Source organism: Lissotriton vulgaris, chromosome 6 (genome assembly GCF_964263255.1).
Source record: "Lissotriton vulgaris chromosome 6, aLisVul1.2, whole genome shotgun sequence".
NCBI lineage: Eukaryota > Metazoa > Chordata > Amphibia > Caudata > Salamandridae > Lissotriton > Lissotriton vulgaris.
In genome coordinates, this window is record NC_141694.1 from 1,924,306,516 (window position 1) to 1,924,327,213 (window position 20,698).

The 20,698-nt window shown below is 46.7% G+C and overlaps 1 protein-coding gene across 4 annotated transcripts in view; it reads right to left on the reverse strand.

Annotated features, from left to right (window-relative positions):
* The window catches only part of LOC147709940 (NACHT, LRR and PYD domains-containing protein 12-like), a 521,467-nt gene that overhangs the window by 343,040 nt on the left and 157,729 nt on the right, over window positions 1-20,698 (reverse strand). For all 4 annotated transcript variants that reach the window (XM_086928353.1, XM_086928352.1, XM_086928351.1 and 1 more), the window contains exon 5: window positions 15,083-15,244. In XM_086928353.1, the coding sequence (XP_086784479.1) occupies window positions 15,083-15,244 (162 nt within the window). The remainder of the gene's footprint in view (window positions 1-15,082; window positions 15,245-20,698) is intronic.

The window sequence follows — 20,698 nt, forward strand, 5'->3', positions numbered from 1 at the left end:
AATTGTGTCTCTCTTGTATCTGTCTCACTCTTAGCTTCGTCTCTTTTCTTTCTGGTTGTGTCTCTCTTGTATCCATCTCTCTCCTAGCTTTATCTCTTCTCTTCCTGGTTCTGCCTCTTTTATATCGGTCTCTCTCCTAGCTTTCTCTCTTCTCTTACTGGTTCTGTATCTCTTATATTCATCTCTCTCTTAGCTTTGTCTCTCTCTTCCTGGTTGTGTCTCTCTTATATCCATCTCTCTTAGCTTTGATTCTTCTCTTCCTAGTTCTGTATCTCTTATATTCGTCTCTCTCCTGGCTTCATCTCTCTCCTCCTGGTTCAGCCTCTCTTATATTGGTCTCTCTCCTAGCTTTCTCTCTTCTCTTACTGGTTCTGTATCTCATATATCCATCTCTCTCTTAGCTTTGTCTCTCTATTCCTGATTGTGTCTCTCTTATATCCGTCTCTCTTAGCTTTGTTTCTTCTCTTCCTGGTTCTGTCAGTCTTATATCCGTCTCTCTCTAGGCTCTGTCTCATCTCTTCCTGGTTCCATCTCTCTTATATCCTTCTCTCTCTTAGCTTTGTCTCTTCTCTTTCAGGTTGTGCCGCTCTTGTATCTATCTCTCTCTTAGCTTCCTCGCTTCTCTTCCTGGTTGTGCCTCTGTTGTATCCGTCTCTCTCTTAGCTTCCTCTTTTCTCTTCCTGGTTGTGTCTCTCTTGTATTCGTCTCGCTCTTCCTGGTTGCGTCTCATGTATCCATCTCTCTCCTAGCTTTGTCTCTTATCTTACTGGGTCTGCCTCTCTTATATCCGTCTCTCTTAGCTTCGCCTCTTCTCTTCTCTTCCTGGTTCTGTATCTCTTATATACGTCTCTCTCCTGGCTTCGTCTTCCTGGTCCTGTATCTTCCTGGTTCTGTATCTCATATATCCATCTCTCTCTTCCTGGTTGTGTCTCTCTTATATCCGCTCTCTCCTAGCTTTGTTTTTTTCCTTCCTGGTTCTGTATCTCTTATATCCGTCTCTCTTTTAGCTTTGTCTTTCTTTTCCTAGTTCTGTCTCTCTTACATCCGTCTCCCTCTTAGCATTATCTCTTCTTTTCCTGTTTGGGTCTCTTTTATATCAGGCTCTTTTTTAGTTGTGTCTCTATTTTCCTGGTCTTAGCTTCGTCTCTACTTTTCCTGCTTCAGTCTCACTTATATCAAGCTCTCTCCTAGCTTTCTCTTTTATTTTCCTGGTTTGGTCTCTCTTATATCCGTCTCTCTCTTAGCTTTGTCTTCTCTTTTCCTGGTTCGGTCTCTCTTATATCCGTCTCTCTCTTAGCTTTGTCTCTTCTTTTCTTGTTTGGGTCTCTTTAATATCAGGTTCTCTTTTAGTTGTGTCTCTTTTTTCCTGGTCTTAGCTTTGTCTCTACTTTTCCTGCTTCAGTCTCACTTATATCAAGTTCTCTCTTAGCTTTCTCTTTTCTTTCCATGGTTCGGTCTCTCTTATATCCGTCTCTATCTTAGCTTTGTCTCTCTTTTCCTGGTTCGGTCTCTCTTATAACCATCTCTCTCTTTGCTTTGTCTCGTCTTTTCCTTGTTCTACCTCTCTTATATCTGTCTCTCTCTTAGCTTCGTCTCTTCTCTTCCTGGTTCTGCATCTCTTATATTCATATATCTCTTAGCTTAGTTTCTTCACTTCCTGGTTCTGCATCTCTTAAATCTGTCTCTCTCTTAGCTTTGTCTCTTCTCTTCCTGGTTCTGTTTCTCTTACATCATCTTTCTCTTAGCTTTTTCTATTCTTTATCTGGTATGGTCTCTCTCTTACCTTTGTCTCTTCTCTTCCTGGTTCTGCATCCCATATATCCATCTCTCTCTTAGCTTTGTCTCTTCTTTATCTGGTTCGATCTCTATCTTAGCTTTGTCTCTTCTGTAGGAAGGTGGATATCTGACTATGGTTGCCCCCAACCTTTTGCCTAGTGTTTTGCTGGTTTTTCGACTTAGTTGACCTGGGGCCCTGCTATTCAGGACCCCAGGCCCACTGATCTCTCTGTAAAATGAATTCCATGTACCTTAGGTACATATCTAATTGGATACTGAGTCACCTTATCAGTCCCTGTACAGCATACCTTAGGTATCCAGGGCATAGGTGTACCCAGGGCCTACCAGGGGCTGCAGCATGTATTATGCCACCCCTGACTGACCACCCAAATCTGACACAACTGGCTGCACGACAGCTGGGGCAAGGTGGTGTAATCACCCTTTGCTTTAGGTATAGTATTCCTATATCTAACCCTAAAATGGACACATATATTCCTATCAGTCACTCCTATGGCAGGCCTTATTAATCCTGAAGGCAGAGTGCTTAGAATTATGTGAGATGGTGCTCTGGCATGAGCTGAGCCCGTTTGCAGCTTGCGGAACCAAGTCCTAATAGCTGTTCCATGATAACGCGTACCATATACTCTTAAGTGCATTATAATCCTTGCGGTTATTTGCCAACTTTGGTATCGCTTTATCAAAACATGTCGAGTAAGGTGTCATACGAATTGGAATACTAACCCCTCGCCAATTCTGGCGACGGGGTTAGCATTCCACCCTTCTAGAGGGACACGACATGTATGTAACTGTGAACCCCGGTTAAAGTTAACTCGAGCCTCAGCATCACAAAATGGATGCTGCCACCACAGACACAAGTCTGACCTCCTGCTGCTGGGAGTCCTTCCAGCGAGGAGGGCTCGGAAAAAGGGTTTCCTGTCAGGGGCGGTGCTAGCACCATCCCAGACAGGGTTTTGTGTATCCCAGGTAGGCAGGGCCGAGAGGAAGGTGACTGCAAGTGGCACCCCGGTGCTCACTGTGCATTTGCCGGCTCAAACCAGTTCCAGGGGCACCCCAGCCCCTGAGCTGGGGAGAGACCGGACAAAGGAGAGGGGTGTAACCCCCCCCCTCCTGGTCCCACCCATGCGCAGGACCTAGTCGTGTGCCAGCCCCTTTTCTTAGGATAAAGGTAGGAGCAGGCCCCCTTCCCAAATTAGATAATTCTGAATCTTGAACTACTTTCCACGAAAAGAACTCTTGACAATTTCTGAAGGCTCTCCCTTGTGGCTAAGGAGTAGCCACCCTGCACCAGCGGGCACCATCAAAGCGCTTGCGGTTTGCTGCACGTCCATCCTCCGGATCAAGACTGCCCAGCTCAACGAGACCCGGATTCCCCGCCATCTCTGACCTCTACCTGCCTCATCAGCCCAGCTGAGATTCGTGGGTGCGACGAGACCTGAGGGACCGGCCATCTTCAAAACCTGCACGATGCTTAACCAGCACGACCGCCGAGGGATCCTCTAGTGAGTGCACTGGGGTTTGAGAAGCCCCAACCCAGAGCAGCTCCAGCACCGAAGTTCAGCCCCCCAGCATCCACGAGATCTGCGTGGGGCCCTTCTGCTCCTTGCTGCTTGCCACGTTGTCCGGTCACTTGCCCGTTGGCTAGTGGCCCTCCTGACGACGTACCACGACGATTTTGCTGCTGGTCTGGTTGCTCCAGACTGGCCCTTGCTCCCTTCCAAGAGAGGAGCACCCCGGACCCTCCTGGTCCACTCCAGACGCCATTTTGACTCCACCGCGTGGGCTTGCTTTTGCCAAGGCTTGTTGCTCCAACCTCGGATCCAACATCGCTGACAGCAGACACCTTTGTGGGACAGCTCGCACCTCCAGCCTGGACGCCGACAATGCCTCCTGGTCCGTGTGACTGCAGAGTCCAGCGTCGCCCACTCACCTGGTCGAGGTGACTTCATCCGGTGCCAACCTGGTGCCCACATAATCACTGGCTAGTGATTAAGAACTGAGTCCCCTCTGCTTTCAGGTCATCTTCATCACCGATCCAGGCTTGGATCACATCGAACATCTTCACTGGTCGCCTGCCAGCAACTTCTTCTTTCAGGCTCCATAGACTACAACGAGGATTCCCGACGTCTTTTGAACCCTATGCAGCCGCAGCCCCTGGGCTAGGTAACCCGAGCATTTCGGTGCTCCAATGCAGGTTCACTATCCAAGTGTCCAGATCCTTTTTGGTTTTAAGTCTACCTAGTCGGATTCGTCCGAAAACAGTAACTTTAGAAATACTAGCCTCCATAGACTTTGTCCCGCATCCCACGTGAGAGTGCACACTCTGCAACCGATCTCCCTAGGCCTCCTGCTCCTAACCTAAGAGTTCAGTAGTGTAGTCCTAGCGATCCTGAAGCCTCTGGATTGAGTTACTCACCTGCTAGTATTTCGCATTCCACTTTTTGTGTATATGGTTTTTCGTGCCCCTCGGGCATTTGTGTTATTTGTGCAACTTGAAGTATTTTCGTAAGAGTTTTGTATTGTGCTTAGCTACCTGACTCATAAAGAGTTCAGGGTAGACTTGTTATAAATAAATATACTTTATTTTCATAACAACTTGTGTGGTGTCCTTTCACTTGACGTTCAAGGGGTATATTTGATGGTAAAACAGCTGGCTTAACACGCCCTCTAGAGTTTAGCCTAAAGACTGCTTTTGTCCACGCTACTAGGATAGCTGGTCTATAAGGTTGACTTACAACCAATCATCAATAAGGGTCGTTTGGTATGATACACAGTGATCACTAGAATAGTGAGCACTATATATCAGGCCAACTTCTCACATCTTCTCTCCTGGTTCTCTCTCTTATATCCTTCTCTCTCTCTTAGCTTTGTCTCTTCTCTTTCTGGTTCTCTCTCTCTTATATCCATCTCTCTCTTAGCTTTGTCTCTTCTTTTCCTGGTTTGGTCTCTCTTATATCTACCTCTTGCCTCCATACTCTGCTCTTTACCCTTTACCTTCATCCTAGGTCAGTACCGCCTCTTGTGATGTGACGTGATTAGTTCTTTTGCTCTGAGCCGTGCAGGGCACCCTGCTTTTCATTCACTCTGGGAAGGGCTCAATTCGCACTTAAGGGCACTACAAGCTATCGCTGTTATCTCCTCTAAGCGCTGTTCTCATGCAGATGCAGAGATTAGATGTAAGAATACATTTCAGCCCATGGCTGTAGAACATAGGGGAGTGCCAGTTGCCACTAATGTCCCCTGGGCCTTACAACAACGGAGTCATTTCCTAGGTGATGCACTGGTGCGGGCCCCCTAGTTGTGAGCAGGAGCCGGTACCTGGCAGCGGCCCACACTACCCATGTCTAACACCGGGCATGGCACCACCTGCACCTGCTTTCCTCTACTTCTACTATTCTACTATTTCTAACTGCACAGGGAATACAAGGGAGTTATGTTACTTGTGAACTAGAGTTACATACTCTTTGGGGCCTGTTAGATTTGGAGGTCTCTAGTTGGCACAGGTAGGTACTTGTGACAAATAGGGACCCTCTCCTCTAGTCAGGATAAGAGGATTACGCTCCTAAAATAACCCCTGCTCACCCCCTTGGTAGCTTGTCACGAGCAGAAGGTCTTTACTTCAGAGGCGTTGTAAGTTAAGCAGTGGTGACCACATACAGTAACCCAGTGACAACACTACAAATGGACACCACGCAGGTTTTATATAAGTAGAGTTTATATAGAGTTACCACAAGACCATAAACGACAAAAATACACACTATGATTACTTTAGGATGGTAGATTTAAGCTTAGTTCAGTTCCGATTTTAGATGCGACACTTTGCGTCAATGTACCTTAAGTTGCGTTGCGCTTCCATGACAAGCAATGTCGCAGCAAGGGGAAATGCGGCACAGTTCAGATACAAAGAAATAAAGATGTGAAGATCTTCCAGATGCGCACGCTTCTTGGGGATGAGAGAAGTCCTCGGTTTGATGCGTGGACTGCAGAGGCGACACCCCTACGATGCGACGGCAACAGCTCCAGCAGCGACGCTCTTCTCCCACAATGCGTGAAGCTACCGCTCGATACGTCAACTACAGCGGCGATATCCAAGATGCGACGGCAGCTGCTCCGACGGCAGCACACTTCTCGGCATGCAAGGTGCTCTTGGTTGATGCGGTGCAATGCGACAGGCACAGGGACGGCGACGGCAACGTGCTTCGGGATCCTTCGGAACCTCAAGCCGATCCTAAAGTTTTTCGACCCCCAGACACGCCAGCTAGTGGTGCAGTCAGCTATTCTCTCACGTCTGGACTACGCAAACTCTCTACTTGTAGGAGCAAATCAGGCCAAAAAATATAGACTTCAACGAGTCCAGAACGCTGCGGCTAGAGCCCTGACAGGCCTCCCTCGTTTGAAATCTGTGAGTAGCACGCTCATTAAACTCCACTGGCTCCCGGTAGAGAGGAGGATTCATTTTAAAACCTTATGTCTCGCATTCCAGGTCTTGAAAACTACCTTGACACCCATGCTGAGCCCTCTTTTAACAGCATACACACCCCGTCGTGCTCTTTGTTCCGGAGGCCAAAACTTGGCAGTTGTCCCCCGTTTTAAGCTGGCCCGGATGGGCGGCCGCTCCTTCCGGCACCTTGCAGCTAAGCTCTGGAATGCTTTACCCTCCCAAATTCGTGGTCTTAACGACCTGCTGTCATTCAGAAAGGCCATAAAAACCCACCTTTTCTGCTAAACCTCTAGGTGTGTGAATCCCAGGTTTCCATCCGCTGTAGCTTACTTCCCTTCTTTTTGCAAAGCGCCGGGACGCCCCTTTGCTGGGGCAGCCGTGCACTATATAAGATCTCATAACACATAACACATTCTCATTGAGTCGTGCTACCAGCTCTCTTCTAGTCAGGGTAAGGGGATTACACTCCTGAAATAACCTGTGCTCTCCCTCTGGGTAGCCTGGCATGAGCAGTCAAGGCTTATTTCAGGGGCGTTGTAAGTTAAGCAATTGTGACCACATACAGTAACCCAGTGACAACACTACAAATGGAAACCACACAGGTTTTATATAAAAAATAAGGAGACTTTATATAGAGTTACCACAAGACCATAAATTACAAAAATACACACTATGATTACTTTAGGATGGTAGATTTATGCTTAGTTCAGTTCAGTTTTTAGATGAGACACTTTGCGTCAATGTACCTAAAGTTGTGTTGCGTTCCACGACAAACAATGTCGCAGCGATGGGAAATGCGCACAGTTCAGATACAAAGAAATAAAGACGTGAAGATCTTCCAGATGTGACACGCTTCTCGGGGATGCGAGAAGTCCTCGGTTCGATGTGTGGACTGCAGCGGCGACACCCTTACGATGCGACGGCAACAGCTCCAGCGGCAACGCTCTTCTCCCACGATGCGTGAAGCTTCCGCTCGATGCGACAACTACAGCGGCGGCATCCAAGATGCGACGGCAGCAGCTCCAACAGCGGCGCGCTTCTCGGGGATGCTCTTGGTCGATGCGGTGCAATGCGACAGTTCCAGCGGCGACACCCTCCTTCGGAGTTGCGACGGCAGGCACAGCGACGGCGACACGCTCCGACCTTGTTGCAAGATTCTTCTCCTGATGCGGTGCAGTGCGACAACTACAGCGGTGGCACCCTCCTTTGGAGTTGCGACAGTAGTAGCAGCGGCGGCGACACACTTCCTCTTCATTGCGGCACGCTTGTCTCGGATGCGGTGCAGTGCGACAGTTCCAGCGGCAACACCCTCCTTCGGAGTTGCAACGGCAGGCACAGCGACGGCGACACGCTTCTTCTCGTTGAGTCGCGCTTACAGCTCCTTGCGACATGCAGTTCCTCAGAAGGCCCAGAACAGCAGTAGGCACTTCCAAACAAATCTGGGGAGCTGGTAGTTGACGTCTGTTGTCCCTGAGACTTCAGCAGGAGGCAAGCTCTTTTCCAAGCCCTTGGAGATCCTTTACAAGTTGAAAGCAAAGTACACAAAGTTCCTTTCTCCTTCCTTTGGCAGTAAGTCAACCACTGCAGACCAATCCCCCAAGCAGCGCTTTAGCTTGGAAATAGCCTCTCCTCAGACTAGGGTCTGACGAGTAAACCAAATAGCCAAACATGGAACCACTGATTAATACATCAATTTACAATAGGGAGCACTTGCACTGTGGCACTGGATAGCAGTGGCACCTTGCCCAAAGCATCTAACACCAGCAAAAACACATGAAGCAACAGAAAAATTGGAAGGGAGACCCACGCCAATGGTGCCAGGTCTAGCAGGGCCTCGCTAGGCACATTGCTTGACCTGATTACACTGTAAGAAGTGTTACTGTTTGTAACACTGCATTTCAGCCAGCTTGGCTGGAACTACCAGCATTGAGTACAACCAAGTCAGGACGCAGGTAACTTTGCCAGCAAGCACGTGTAAGGTTGTTCACCATCTTGCAGTGTGCTCCTATTAAATCTCATTGTTATGTTAACATCGGATGGTTTTCCTTACTCCTTTCACAACACTTGGCTACCACATCATGTTGCCCTAGAGCCGCAGCACACATTAGTGGTAGCCACCTTCTTTGGTTTCACAACGAGTGCTAGCAGCATGAACGTCCTTATTTCCCTGCGCATTGCCACTGATTAAGATGATTAGTGAAGAAGGGTGGGTAACCCAATATACCCTTGCGGGGTCGGGCAAACAGTATGTATAGATAAAGGTACCAGCAAGGGTTTTATTTTTAGCCAAATGATTTCAGCGACAAAGGTCTGTATTACTAAGACGCTAAGACTGAGAAAATCAGTTGCTGACGTTGTTATAACTCACCTTTATTGGCTAGAGAACCTAAAGAACTACCACACTAGCTCTAAGGAAGCATGACAAATTCAAAAATAAGAAGCAACACAACAATTCATATTTCAAAAAAACGTATTATTTGTATTTTTGAATAAAAATTGATAAATTGTACGGGTTCACAATCAACTGAATTAATACCAAATCTTCGGTACTCAGAGAAGAGTCAGTCATTCCATTGGTACAAAAGATAAAAATCCAGTCTGTGTGATTTATAACTGTGACTTCTTGCTTAAGATAAACAGTAAATCAGACGAAATAAATTTCATTTAGTGCAGACATGGACTGGTATTTCGACGTTTCGGTCTTTTGCGGTGTTACCCTAAGACCATCATCAGGACGAGATTTTTGTAAGGTATAGTTGACCCTTGTAGAAATGAAAACACTGTGTGACCCAATCTATGAAAAAGGTCAATTGTAGTTGTTGGTGTCACACTTTGAGATCCCAAATATCTCTCATTAGCGGCGTTATGTCAGGAATACAAATCTGGTAATATTCCTTATAACGAAATCGAAGTTCAATTCTGTAACTTTAATCAGTCAGTCATCAAACGAAACGGGAAACACTGCCACCGTAATCGCTGGTTAAGATGACCCACTGCCTTTCAAGCTGGACTGAAGGTCTTCTTTCTTGCTGTTTCTTATACATTTACATCCCAGGAGCCACCCACCCCCAAATGAAAATAGTTAAACCACAGACGCGAGGAAGAGAGCTGGGCTGTTAAGTTAAATCCTTAGACTTCAGACCCAGCTTTACATTCTTCTGAGGTCAATGACACGACCCCTATTAACTTCAACTCTAATACAAGACATGGAGGCATGTCAGGTCCACAGAAAACAAGATTTACATTGTATGCCTTAGAGACACATTACATCATAGCACACGGGTGACATCACAATCCAGTATACCTACGTCTGAAAGAGGCAGCACTTCTGCTTTGCTGCTCTGGCAGAAGATAAGTTCTCTCTTAGTCTTATTTTCTGATATTGCTGTGTTGAATTGTACTCAGTAGCTTTTCCCATAAAATCATTTTTCTATCCTTACAACAGATGAATAAGTTATTTATCTTTGGTAACAATCTTTCTGGTGAATTCTCTATCTAACAGTAGAATCCTTACCTTCTGAATATTCTCAAGGCACCAGACAGGACCCAGAAACTTTTAACCCCTTACCTGCGATGCAAATTCGGCGCAGTGCGGGATTTAATTAGGGGGTGTAACCCCTTGTGTGCTCAGGACAGCCCCCGGCCGTCGTATGTCACGCTGGGCGTGTGCTCAGGACGGCCGTGGGCCGTCCTAACTCTCAGCGAAAGCGCTACCAATGACGGCCATGGACATCATTTTGGCCAGCCCCCGCCCGGGCACTGTGCGCTGTGCTGCTAAAATGCAGTGACGTAGCATGCAAGCCGCACGCGCTCCCTGGCCTGTACAGTCTCTTCAGCCAAGAGTGGAGTCGGGAGTCGGTTCGGGCCGCGTTGGAATAACGTCTTAGATGGTAAGGTAAGATTATTCATCACAGTTTACTATCTCTGGAACTGAACTATATAGGGTCGACTTGAAACTGCCAAGGCTTACAGTTACAGATCAAAGCAGATGTGAGAGGGGAGCGAGCGTCTCACTCGGAGTCGGCCTGGCACCTGCCCGTGATACCAGGGCCTGTTCAGGTTACTTCGCTTTGGGGTCTCTGTTGACCCGTGTCTCACAGACACCCAGGAGTGGAGTCAAGGAAGTCTAATCACAAAGGAGTGTCTGGATTGACTCGGTATAAATAGCTAGTCGTTTGGAAATACACATTTTTTGTTGGCAAAAAGCACAGCCTATGAATGTTGCGGGTTTAAATTAGAATGTACTTTCATTATTTGCTCATCAATTTTCTTCAAGCTAAGATCTGCCCCTTTATTGAGTTTAGAAGCTGGGGTTGCGAAATCTATTCGTGCAGAAAAGGTTCATTGCCAAGTCACGGCCCATGGCTTTAGCTTCTTGAAGTCGGGGTGGGAAGTGGTAGCGGAAGAGGTTGGAATATGTTTCAGTGGGCGCCTCTTTTCGGGGCAGATTCCTTGGGGGTCTCTACTCTTTCCCTGTGTGCCTCGTTACTGGCCAACTCCTCAGGCCATTTTGACCGAACCATTTATTGACACTGGAACAGTAACAAAATGGGAAAAAAATGGTTACACGGTGACGATTTTGTAGATGTAACAGGCAGCTATGTTTGAGAACTGAAGACCAGCTTGTTAGAAAGGAGCGGCTGGGCTGGTGAATGAAATGTTTTAAAAGCATTAAGACTTTTGTTTTCTAGTCTCTCTTTAAGTGACCAGGATATAGTGCTGTGTCGACTCCCAGAAAGTGTTGTAAATGGTGGTTGATCGTATTCACGTAAGGCATTGCATGTCTGTGATAGGATGCTGTTGGGGTAGACTGCAAGGGATATTTGCTCACCTGTTTTCCATCCCCTCTACTTTTTGTCCATGTTACTGATATCCACATTAGTTTGCTTCAGTGATGCCAAATAACTAAGATCAAAAGTTTTGCGAAGTCGCTTTCTGTGATGTCACTTCTTGCGACACAATATGCAATTAGAGGGGCCTCACATCTTCCCTTTCGCCCGGGGCCTCAGAAGGCCTAGGACCGGCTCTGCGAACTCTGCCCACTAATTAATTCTTCTGCACAGGCGGGGAATTCACGCTGAGCTGGGGAAGCGGTGGCGTTCGGACGGTCCCTGGCCATCCTGAGCACACGCCCAGCATGACGTAGGACGGCCGGGGGGCGTCCTGAGCACACCACGGTTTAATGCAGTACTGCTTTGTACCACTTGGTGGCATCAGAAGTGACAAGCAGAGCCGCATAAAAGCACTACCCATGCACACTGATATCAGTTGACCCTCAGACACAGAGCCCATTGGCAGAGACAGTGTGCAGGTCTCTAAATTGGGACCTTTTTGAATAGAAGAGTGTAGTTCATAGAACGGGGAGATGGGAGAGTTGGTGAGGAATTTGTAGGTAGATAGAGTATCCACCAGAAAAATCATAATTTAAGTATCTTTTTCTACTGATGGAAACTTGTAACTGCATATTCCGCACCTTGTGAATAGATACCATACCAGCACCTCCCAAGGGTAGAACCAAACATCCTGCAGCACTGAGCAGGCAAAATAGCCCTTATTGTGGAGGCAATGGTGCTTTGTGAACATGTGTATCGGCACCCATATAGCCACTTGAAAATATCCAGGACAGGCACTCTGCGAGCACCTTTGGCCCTCCTGGAATAAGCCTGTAACCTTCCTGGGGGCTGCTTTATGCCAGTCCATAGCATGCTTTATGCAGAGAATGACCCATCGAGAAATGGTCATGTTTTGCACTGTCATGCCCATTTATACTCCAGAGAACACTACCCAATGTTCTCTGGCGTAATCAATATAACAACTTAGTGGCCTTTTAGGCTCCAAACAATGGAGTTTCTTTTCTCCCTTAGAGGGACGAGGTGGTGCAAATTCTGCCAGAAGGGGGATATCCTGTCTACATGAAATGGAGTGGACATTTTCAGGAGAAAGGAAGCTCGGGTCTTCAACACCAACTTATCTAGAAAGAACGATGTGTGAAGTGGGTTGACGGAAGAGCCTGCAGTTGGCTCACATGTCTGGCCGACGTTATGGAAGAGAGAAAGACTGTCTTCAATGTCAGAAGTCTCAATGGACACTTGTGCAGTATCTCAAAAGGGGTGCACATCAGAAAAGTGATAAAGGCCATTCTGTTATCCTGGTTCTGTTGGATCTGTCTGCGGCGTTTGACACCGTGTCACACAACATCATGATCACCAGGCTAGCTAACATCGGCCTGGAAGATAAGGCGCTGGCTTGGCTGAGGAGTTTCCTGACAGACCGCACCCAAAGGGTCACCCTGGGTGCTTATCGGTCAGAGGAGTTGGGGATCTCTAAGGGGGTGCCACAGGGTTCTTGTTTGAGCCCTACCCTTTTTAACATATATGTGGCCCCCCTAGCTAACATCATGAGATCCCATGGTTTCATCCCAGTGTCTTTCCTTTTAAAATCCTCATGGTTGAGGTTAGGAACTCCTTTGCTCAGGGGATGAAGGCAGTGGCTCACTGGATGGCATCTAACTTCCTGCAATGTAACGTTGCTAAGACGGAAGTGATGCTGTTCGGTGAGGCCAAACTTCTGTGGACCCCTGACTGGTGGCCTCAAGATCTTGGCCCAGTCCCCGAGCCCAAGCAGGTGGTGAAAAACCTTGGCATCCGATTGGACCAGGAGCTTTCCCTAAAACAACATGGCATCCAAGTGGTGGGTTCCTGTTTCCATATCATTGGGATGCTACGGAAAGTATTTACTTTGCTGCCAGACTCTACTAGAAAAACCTTGGTGCAGGCTCTAGTACTGAGTTGCCTGGATTACTGCGATGGGCTACTACTGTCAGCAAATGAAGCAGTAATTTCCAGGCTTCAGGTGGTACAAAATACCGCTGTTCGCCTTGTTCTAAACCGGCCCCCTCGCACCCCCTCTAAACCCCTTCTGACCATGCTGCATTGGTTATCCCTCAAACAGATGGTGAAGTTCAAAACCTGCTGTATAATACACAAATGTTTACCGGGGAAGGGCCCTGCTTACCTGTCCCATACATTCTCCCTTTACACACACATGCGCTCTCTAGCGAACAGGCCTTGCTGCATGTACCTAGAGCGAAGAAAGCAAGACAAGGAGATAGAGCCCTTTCAGTTGCTGGCCCAACCCTATGGAATAGTCTCCCACTAACTTTGAGACTTTGTAAGGATCACCTCCCGTTTAGGAAACAATTAAAAACTTTCCTATTCCAAAATTGCTAGCATTCACTGCCAGCAAGGCAGCAAAGGCACGGAGATACTCCTTCGGGAGTCGATCCCAGCGCGATACAAACACGCAAATAAATAAATAAAAAATATTAAGTTGTACAGATGGTCCTTTGTAAACTGCCCTGGTGAGGGTGAAAGGTTTGGTGAAAGTAATCGGTGGGTGTAGCACTAACGGATAGTTTGGACGCCCCATTTGCCTGACACATAAAGACTGAAGGGTCTGCCGGGCTGGTGAAGGTGAAACCAGAAACCCCAACCGCAGCCAAGGAGAGGGAGAAATTGTTGGTGAAATTGTCTGGTCGGAGCAGAAAGACCCAAGAACATACTGTGGTTCTACTCTCCAGAAGGGCATCTGGCACAGCCAGTAAAGCTTGTGCTACAGTGTCATAAAGGGTGTGAGAGTAATCGCGTAGGAGGCAGCTGGGGTTCAGTTACGTCAGGGCAAGACTGGTAGTGGAGAAAATTTGTTTTAAAAAAAAATATTCTTTTGGATTCATGATCAGGTGGAGTGGAAGAAAAAGCATTGAGATGTATTTAACTGGTGGACGCCTGTCCCACCAGGCTCTCCGGCATCAGATGGGGGATGGTTGGGGCATTTAGTGCACAATGATGGCGACGAGTGATTTACCTGTTAACAGGCGACCCTCAACATGCTTAGACCCACTTTTCTAACACCTGGTCTCCAGTCTACACTTTTTGTAAAAGTGCAAAAGATGCCACTAGGATACCTTTTATTTCTTTGAAGGCTGATGGAATGTGTTCTTCACCAGTTACTGTGTGCTGTAGGCCAGTTGTAATGAACACAGCCAGTGATCTGCACTTTTGAGTGCATCGTCCGAAAGGTACGGAGCCTCGAATGCATACCCTTCACACAAGAGCACTTTCTGCCTCTTGCACTTTGATAACAGCCAGCCTCTTACTTTAAAAAGCAGGATTTGTACATTCTATTTGGCCCTCTTTGCTCATCCTTCATTCAAGCAGTGGTAGCTAGGAGCATTCCTCCCCTTCTACATGTTTGAAGCAGCTTGATGTCTTAACCATGCGCTAGCAAACACGAAGCTTTTATTGAATCAATACATTAACTTAACTGTCTGAGGCAGCATTCCTAACGTCCATTCCTCCGCAGCATTGATAATTTCACCTGCTCTCAGTTGCCCCCTTTACTCCGAGCATTATGTATCAGTTTAACCCAAAGGAAGCAGGAGTTCCAGGTCCGGCCCCTTCCTGTTGTGGCCGCAGCTCGTCACCTGCCGCAACCTCACTCTTCAACTTCTTAACAGATTCGGGTCATATGCATATAAAAAGGCACTGCCAACTCTAAACACACAAACCATGAATAAACAAGCATTTGCAGTGCAATAGGTCTCGCATTTACACGAGTTTGAGGCATTGGCATAGTAAATAACAAAGCCTTTTATTTATGTTTTTGTTTTTTTAAAACATAAATAAAAGGCGTTGTCATTGGTAATTCTAATAGCTTAAACTCTAGCAAACGCTAGACCTATTGCATTGCAAATGCTTGTTAAACCTATCATGGACTTATGGAGAATGACTTAACCTCCCCCCCCACCCCCGCCTCCCCGGGTGTATAAGGAAGAAAGTCTGCACTCACCTGAGCTCCCGCACGCGGCACCCAGGGTTCCTCAGCGCCTCGCACAGCACGGATATGTCTGCCTCCGGCTCGGGCTCGGGCTTGGGCTTCACCTCCCCAAGGGCATATGTAAGGGGGGTCCTAGCTCGGATCCACCAACCGAACATTTGACATAGGTTGAGTCTGTGGAAGAAAGAGCAGCCGTGAGCGTCACTGGGTCAGTGCAAGGGTCAGTGCAGGGGTCAGTGTTGGGGTCAGTGCAGGGGTCAGTGTTGGGGTCAGTGCAGGGGTCAGTGTTGGGGTCAGTGCAGGGGTCAGGGCAGGGGACAGTGTTAGGGTCAGTGCAGGGGTCAGAGCAGTGGCCAGTGCAGGGGTCAGGGCAGGGGTCAGTGCAGGGGTCAGTGCAGGGGTCAGGGCAGGGGTCAGTGTAGGGGACAGGGCAGGGGTCAGGGCAGGGATCAGTACAAGGGTCAATGCAGGGGTCAGTGTAGGGGTCGGTGTAGGGGTCAGTGCAGGGGTCAGTGTGGGTGTCAGTGCAAGGGTCAGTGCAAGGGTCAGTGTAGGGGTCAGTGTAGGGGTCAATGCAGGGGTCAGGGCAGGGGTCAGGGCAGGGGCCAGTGCAAGGGTCAGTGCAGGGGTCAGGGCAGGGGCCAGTGCAAGGGTCAGTGCAGGGGTCAGTGCAAGGGTCAGTGCAGGGGTCAGTGCAGGAGTCAATGCAGGGGTCAGGGCAGGTGTCAGTGCAAGGGTCAGTGCAAGGGTCAGTGTCAAGGTCGGTGCAGGGGTCAGTGCAAGGGTCAGTGCAGGGGTCAGTGCAGGAGTCAATGCAGGGGTCAGGGCAGGGGTCAGGGCAGGTGTCAGTGCAAGGGTCAGTGCAAGGGTCAGTGCAAGGGTCAGTGTCAGGGTCAGTGCAGGGGTCAGTGCAAGGGTCAGTGCAAGGGTCGGTGCAGGGGTCGGTGTAGGGGTCAGTGCAGGGGTCAGTGCAGGGGTCAGTGCAAGGGTCAGTGCAAGGGTCAGGGCAGGGGTCAGGGCAGGGGTCAGGGCAGGGGTCGGTGCAGGGGTCAGTGCAGGGTCATGCAGTGCAAAGCTTCCTTTACTTGTACACGTCTTCTTAAAAATTAAGAAGATATTTACTGTTAATGAGGACTGTAAAAGGCCTGAGCTTCTCCTGTCCCAGGATGCATCAGGGAGACGAGCACACCGACCTCTGACCTCTCAAGCCCCACAGCAGAAACTGAAAGAGCGCCTGGAAGTCTCGAGACTGGACAAATGTTTTAAAGTTATTTGTTTGGTCGAGGAACTATGAAGATTACCGTTGCAGTAACACTAGTTCTTGCAAGCAGCTTGAGCTAGCATAACCCAGTACACAATAGTTATTACCTCTCATTACTATGCGTACTGTAAAAACATGTAGCTTCACTCTGTACTATGATCTTGAATTTAAAGCGGTGCTTTTTATAATTTGTTTAATATTTTTGTATTTTAATAATATATTTTCATATTGCAATAGTTTGTAACAAACCCCATAATAAATAAATGTCCAAGGGCATGTGTGTGTGCAACATAGAACTTTAAAAAAGCACTTTAGTGCATTTTTCAAAGTTCTTGAAAATTACCATCAACTTTGAGTTGATGGTAATTTGTGTTTCTTAATTGCAAAATCACAATTTTTTTTCTTGTTGTTGCATTAAATTTATTGTAAATTGTGATTCCCTGAAAGCAATCGCAATGTAAGTAATCGCAAATTTAGTGATTACTTAAATAGCGATTTTTATGTCTCACTGAGTCAGCGCATGTGCTACCCTGCGAGAAATTTAGTAAGGGGATTTCCAAAGTGCTACAAGAGGTTTTGCGGGACTAAAGCTTGCGTTCACGAGTCCGTGCACGCACACAGTCGCCATGTTTGTTTAGGCAAGCCTCACGAGCAGAGGCGCCATATGGCTTTCCTCTCTCGTCATGGGTCATCAGCTTTCAAGATGAGAGAGCTTTATTTCACATTCCTGAAGCCGATAGCTTCCTTGTTTTTTATCTGCTCATGAAGCTTTCAGTGAGACAGAAAATATTGCAATAGATTATTGTGATTGTAGTAAGTCGTAATTCTTTTTTTATCAGCCTTATTAGTTAACCCATACATGTTGATGAATTCAGTAGTCATGTTTCATGCATGCTGAATGTATTGTATAGTCCATATTCCTACAATTATTTACTTCACAGCGTCTCTTGCACTCATTGTGCTCTGATTGGAGGAATGTTGTTTTCATTCTACCCTTCTACCACTCCATCCCTATTCAACCCTTCTACCCCTCTAACCCTCTTCTACCCTTCTACTCCTCTACCCCTCTCCCCCTCTACTACCCCTCAACCCGTCTACTACCCCTCTATCCCTCTACTACTCCTCTTCAACCCCTCTACCCTGTCGCGTTCTAATCTAGGACCCCGATCAATACTGTGACCTTATGCCCCTATACGGCTATAATCCATTCATACCCCTATAATTGCATAAAACGATCAGAGCCATATTTCAGCCATCTTTCAGAAACTCGCCTCTGCAGCTCATTACAGTACGTGACACAGCAGAAGCCACTATCTTAGATTCCTAGATTACACTCCGAGTTCTTCAACAAGATAAAACTCAGCAACCTGGGAAAGCCCCGCTTGCTATGTTTTGATTAGTAATAGAACTCTAATGAGCACTGATAAACGATCACTTCCTAGTGACATCTTTATTGACGTCTTATGTCCAATAACTTACGTCCAACAAGGCACCTTTCAGGTATAAATATTACCAGCGTTGCCTTAAGCAAAGCGCGAACAATGGTGTGTTGAACACAGGAGCCAAACAGCTGTCCCTTACAGAGCCCAGCAGATGCAAGCAGCCCACGGATGCTGCCCCTCCTCCTCCTCTTTGACGCGCTGAAAAAGACGCTGTCTTTTCTCCTGCCGAGAAAATCCAGCTCCGGCGTTTCCAGCCTACTCTTGCGAGTGACTGGGATATCGAGTCCTGAGAGGAGATACAAGACCTCCAACATTCTATTCCAGAGGTATGGTGTTGACTAAACCCTTAGAGAGAATTCTTGAAGCAAACTTTGGCAAAACCAACTTAACTTAAACTACTCACTTACTCCCGTCCACGTGTTAGGCTCAGGTCAGGTACACTGGGGTAGGCGTAGTTAGAAGCACCAGTTGAGTACGTTAGCCTAATGTATATATGAATGTATATATTTTATTCATTTTAACCATTATATGGCTAAGAAACCATATCAATGCTTTTACAGTATTATTTCGCAATACTCATTTTACTGTACGTACTTTATATAATAACTAGTATTGCAATTGTGGCAATTTATTTCTCTTGCATGAGAAGAAAGACTGTTCAATAAATAATACCTTTTATTGAAAACGCCCATCTCTCTATTCTCTGCATCTTGGTAAAAGTAATCTGCACAACTGACTGAGTGAAATAACTGTCTATTGTTTCACACGACTCTAGAGACTGACTCTTATCTAAGGAGCAAAGTTGTCATGTTTATGCGGTTGTTGGAAAACTGAATCCCTTCTTGGCTGTACCAGGGAAGCTGATCACTTCCTATTCAGTCAAGAAAGTTTCCAGTGACCTCTGAGCTAGTTGGTAACAAACCTAATTAAATTTAGCATAGTCAGTAGAGATCTGGAAGACCGCACTTCTACGTCTACACTGCTGTTTATGTTATTCCAATGCGCAGGGCCTATAGGGAAAATAGGAACTACACTACAAGGCGCCCAACGTTTGGTAAGGCGATAAAACTAACGCAAGACGTTAGAGTAACTCAGTCGTGCATTTTTCACACAGACCCTTTCTCCCGTAAATACTCCAATAGACGTCTGGAGTGGGTGAAAGGCTAAAATCCGCCCGAACTTAGTAGGAAGAGATTCCTATGTAAAGCTCTGGTTTATTCAACGTTGAAGGATACAGTGTTTGTGCACCTAATCGTTGTCTCCTTGGAGACCTGCTCTGCAAAACCTTTCTGACAATAGAATGTCAGACACTGAAAACGGAACCCTTGATGCCGCAGTAAATGCGACTCAGCAGAATCCCGATGGTACAGGGATTACTGAACCGGGTGCGATAATCATCCCGGTCAACATAAGGAAAACTATAACGTTAAAACTTATAGAAAATGGACTGACCACACTAGGTGGCACAGTCGTCTTCGTGATAGAGGCACACGAATATCGGCAGACAGAGTTATTCTATTCATGGATAAAATTTCCAGCGGCAAACGCTGCAACACAAGAGTTCCACTATTACAAAATAGGGGATCCACCGGATGAGTACGCTCCTTTTGAGGAGATTGAAATCCCATTAAAATACCAAGAGCATTTGCTCTGGTTTAAAGGCGCCCTAAAACACAATGATCATATTACCAGGCTCGGTCCACTAGGTAGACCAGGAGCAACGTGGCCGGTTCTAGCCAGCTACACACCACATCCGGACATTGTAAAAATGTCAAAAGATGAGCTGTTAGTACAGCTAAAAACACTTATTAAAATATATAGACAATTAGTCCAATATGTAATGCGGACTGCAACAGTCCAAACAGCTGTTAATGTTCCACAGCTGACCCCTCATCAGGGGAACACAAATAAAATTACACCACAGAACATACAATCATGTCTTGGTAAAACACCCATAAAACAGGAACAAATTCCTTTCTGGTTAGCGCAGAAAATTACTCAAATAGAGGCACTATTTCTGAATACTACTCCTATTGAGAAACACAGGATCCTGACCATCTGCCTTCCAATGGGGGTCGCACCACATGTGGAGGACTGCGACACTTGGGGTACAGTTTTTGCTTCCATTTACACAAAAACACATGGTGTTCGGTCTATGGCGGTAATACCAGATGTACTAAAACAGATTCAGAATGAATACGGTCCAGAACCTGCTTTAACTCTTGGTATGAAATTACTGAAAGACTTCAAGCAGGTCTCGGCTATATTACTAGCCAATATAAAAGGAGAAGCAGCATCTGTGGCGATCCGCCAGAAATTGAAAGAAACAGATATAACAGATCAACCAATTGAGCTTGCCAGAATCATAGAGAAATGTTATGAAGAATTAGGTAGAGACAGCTTGGGTGGGAAACCAGTAAAACCCCAACTACTCGAAAATCCTGAAAAATTATTTATTAAAAATAATTTAAACACTCCTAAAAAAAACTGGGATGGAAATAAACAATCCACTCCCAAGGAAAAGGTTTTCCAGTCCAGAGGAAGGTCTCCTCGACGGAGGGAAAGAACTCCGACTCGAGAACACCAGTCTCCCCAGCGGGAGCGCTCTTAGAAAAGATATAACCTTGGAAATAGGGATAACTTGAAGAAGCCTGATAGATATCAAAGTATTGATACACGTCCCTCTCGATCTTTTTCGCAGAAATCGGAAAAAGAAGAGGATGGTCAGACCCAGGAGAGCACACCAAGTCCAAAGACAAGGAACCTGCTCAAAGTAAAAAATCACAATTTCCAAGAAAGAAGGTAGCCAGTATTAGAGTAATCGAACATGCAGAGAATACTGAGGACACAGTTGAAAAACGGGGAGTGGGCACAGACAATGCTAGACAGTGCAGCAGAAATCAGCATAGCTCGCAAGATCCTGAT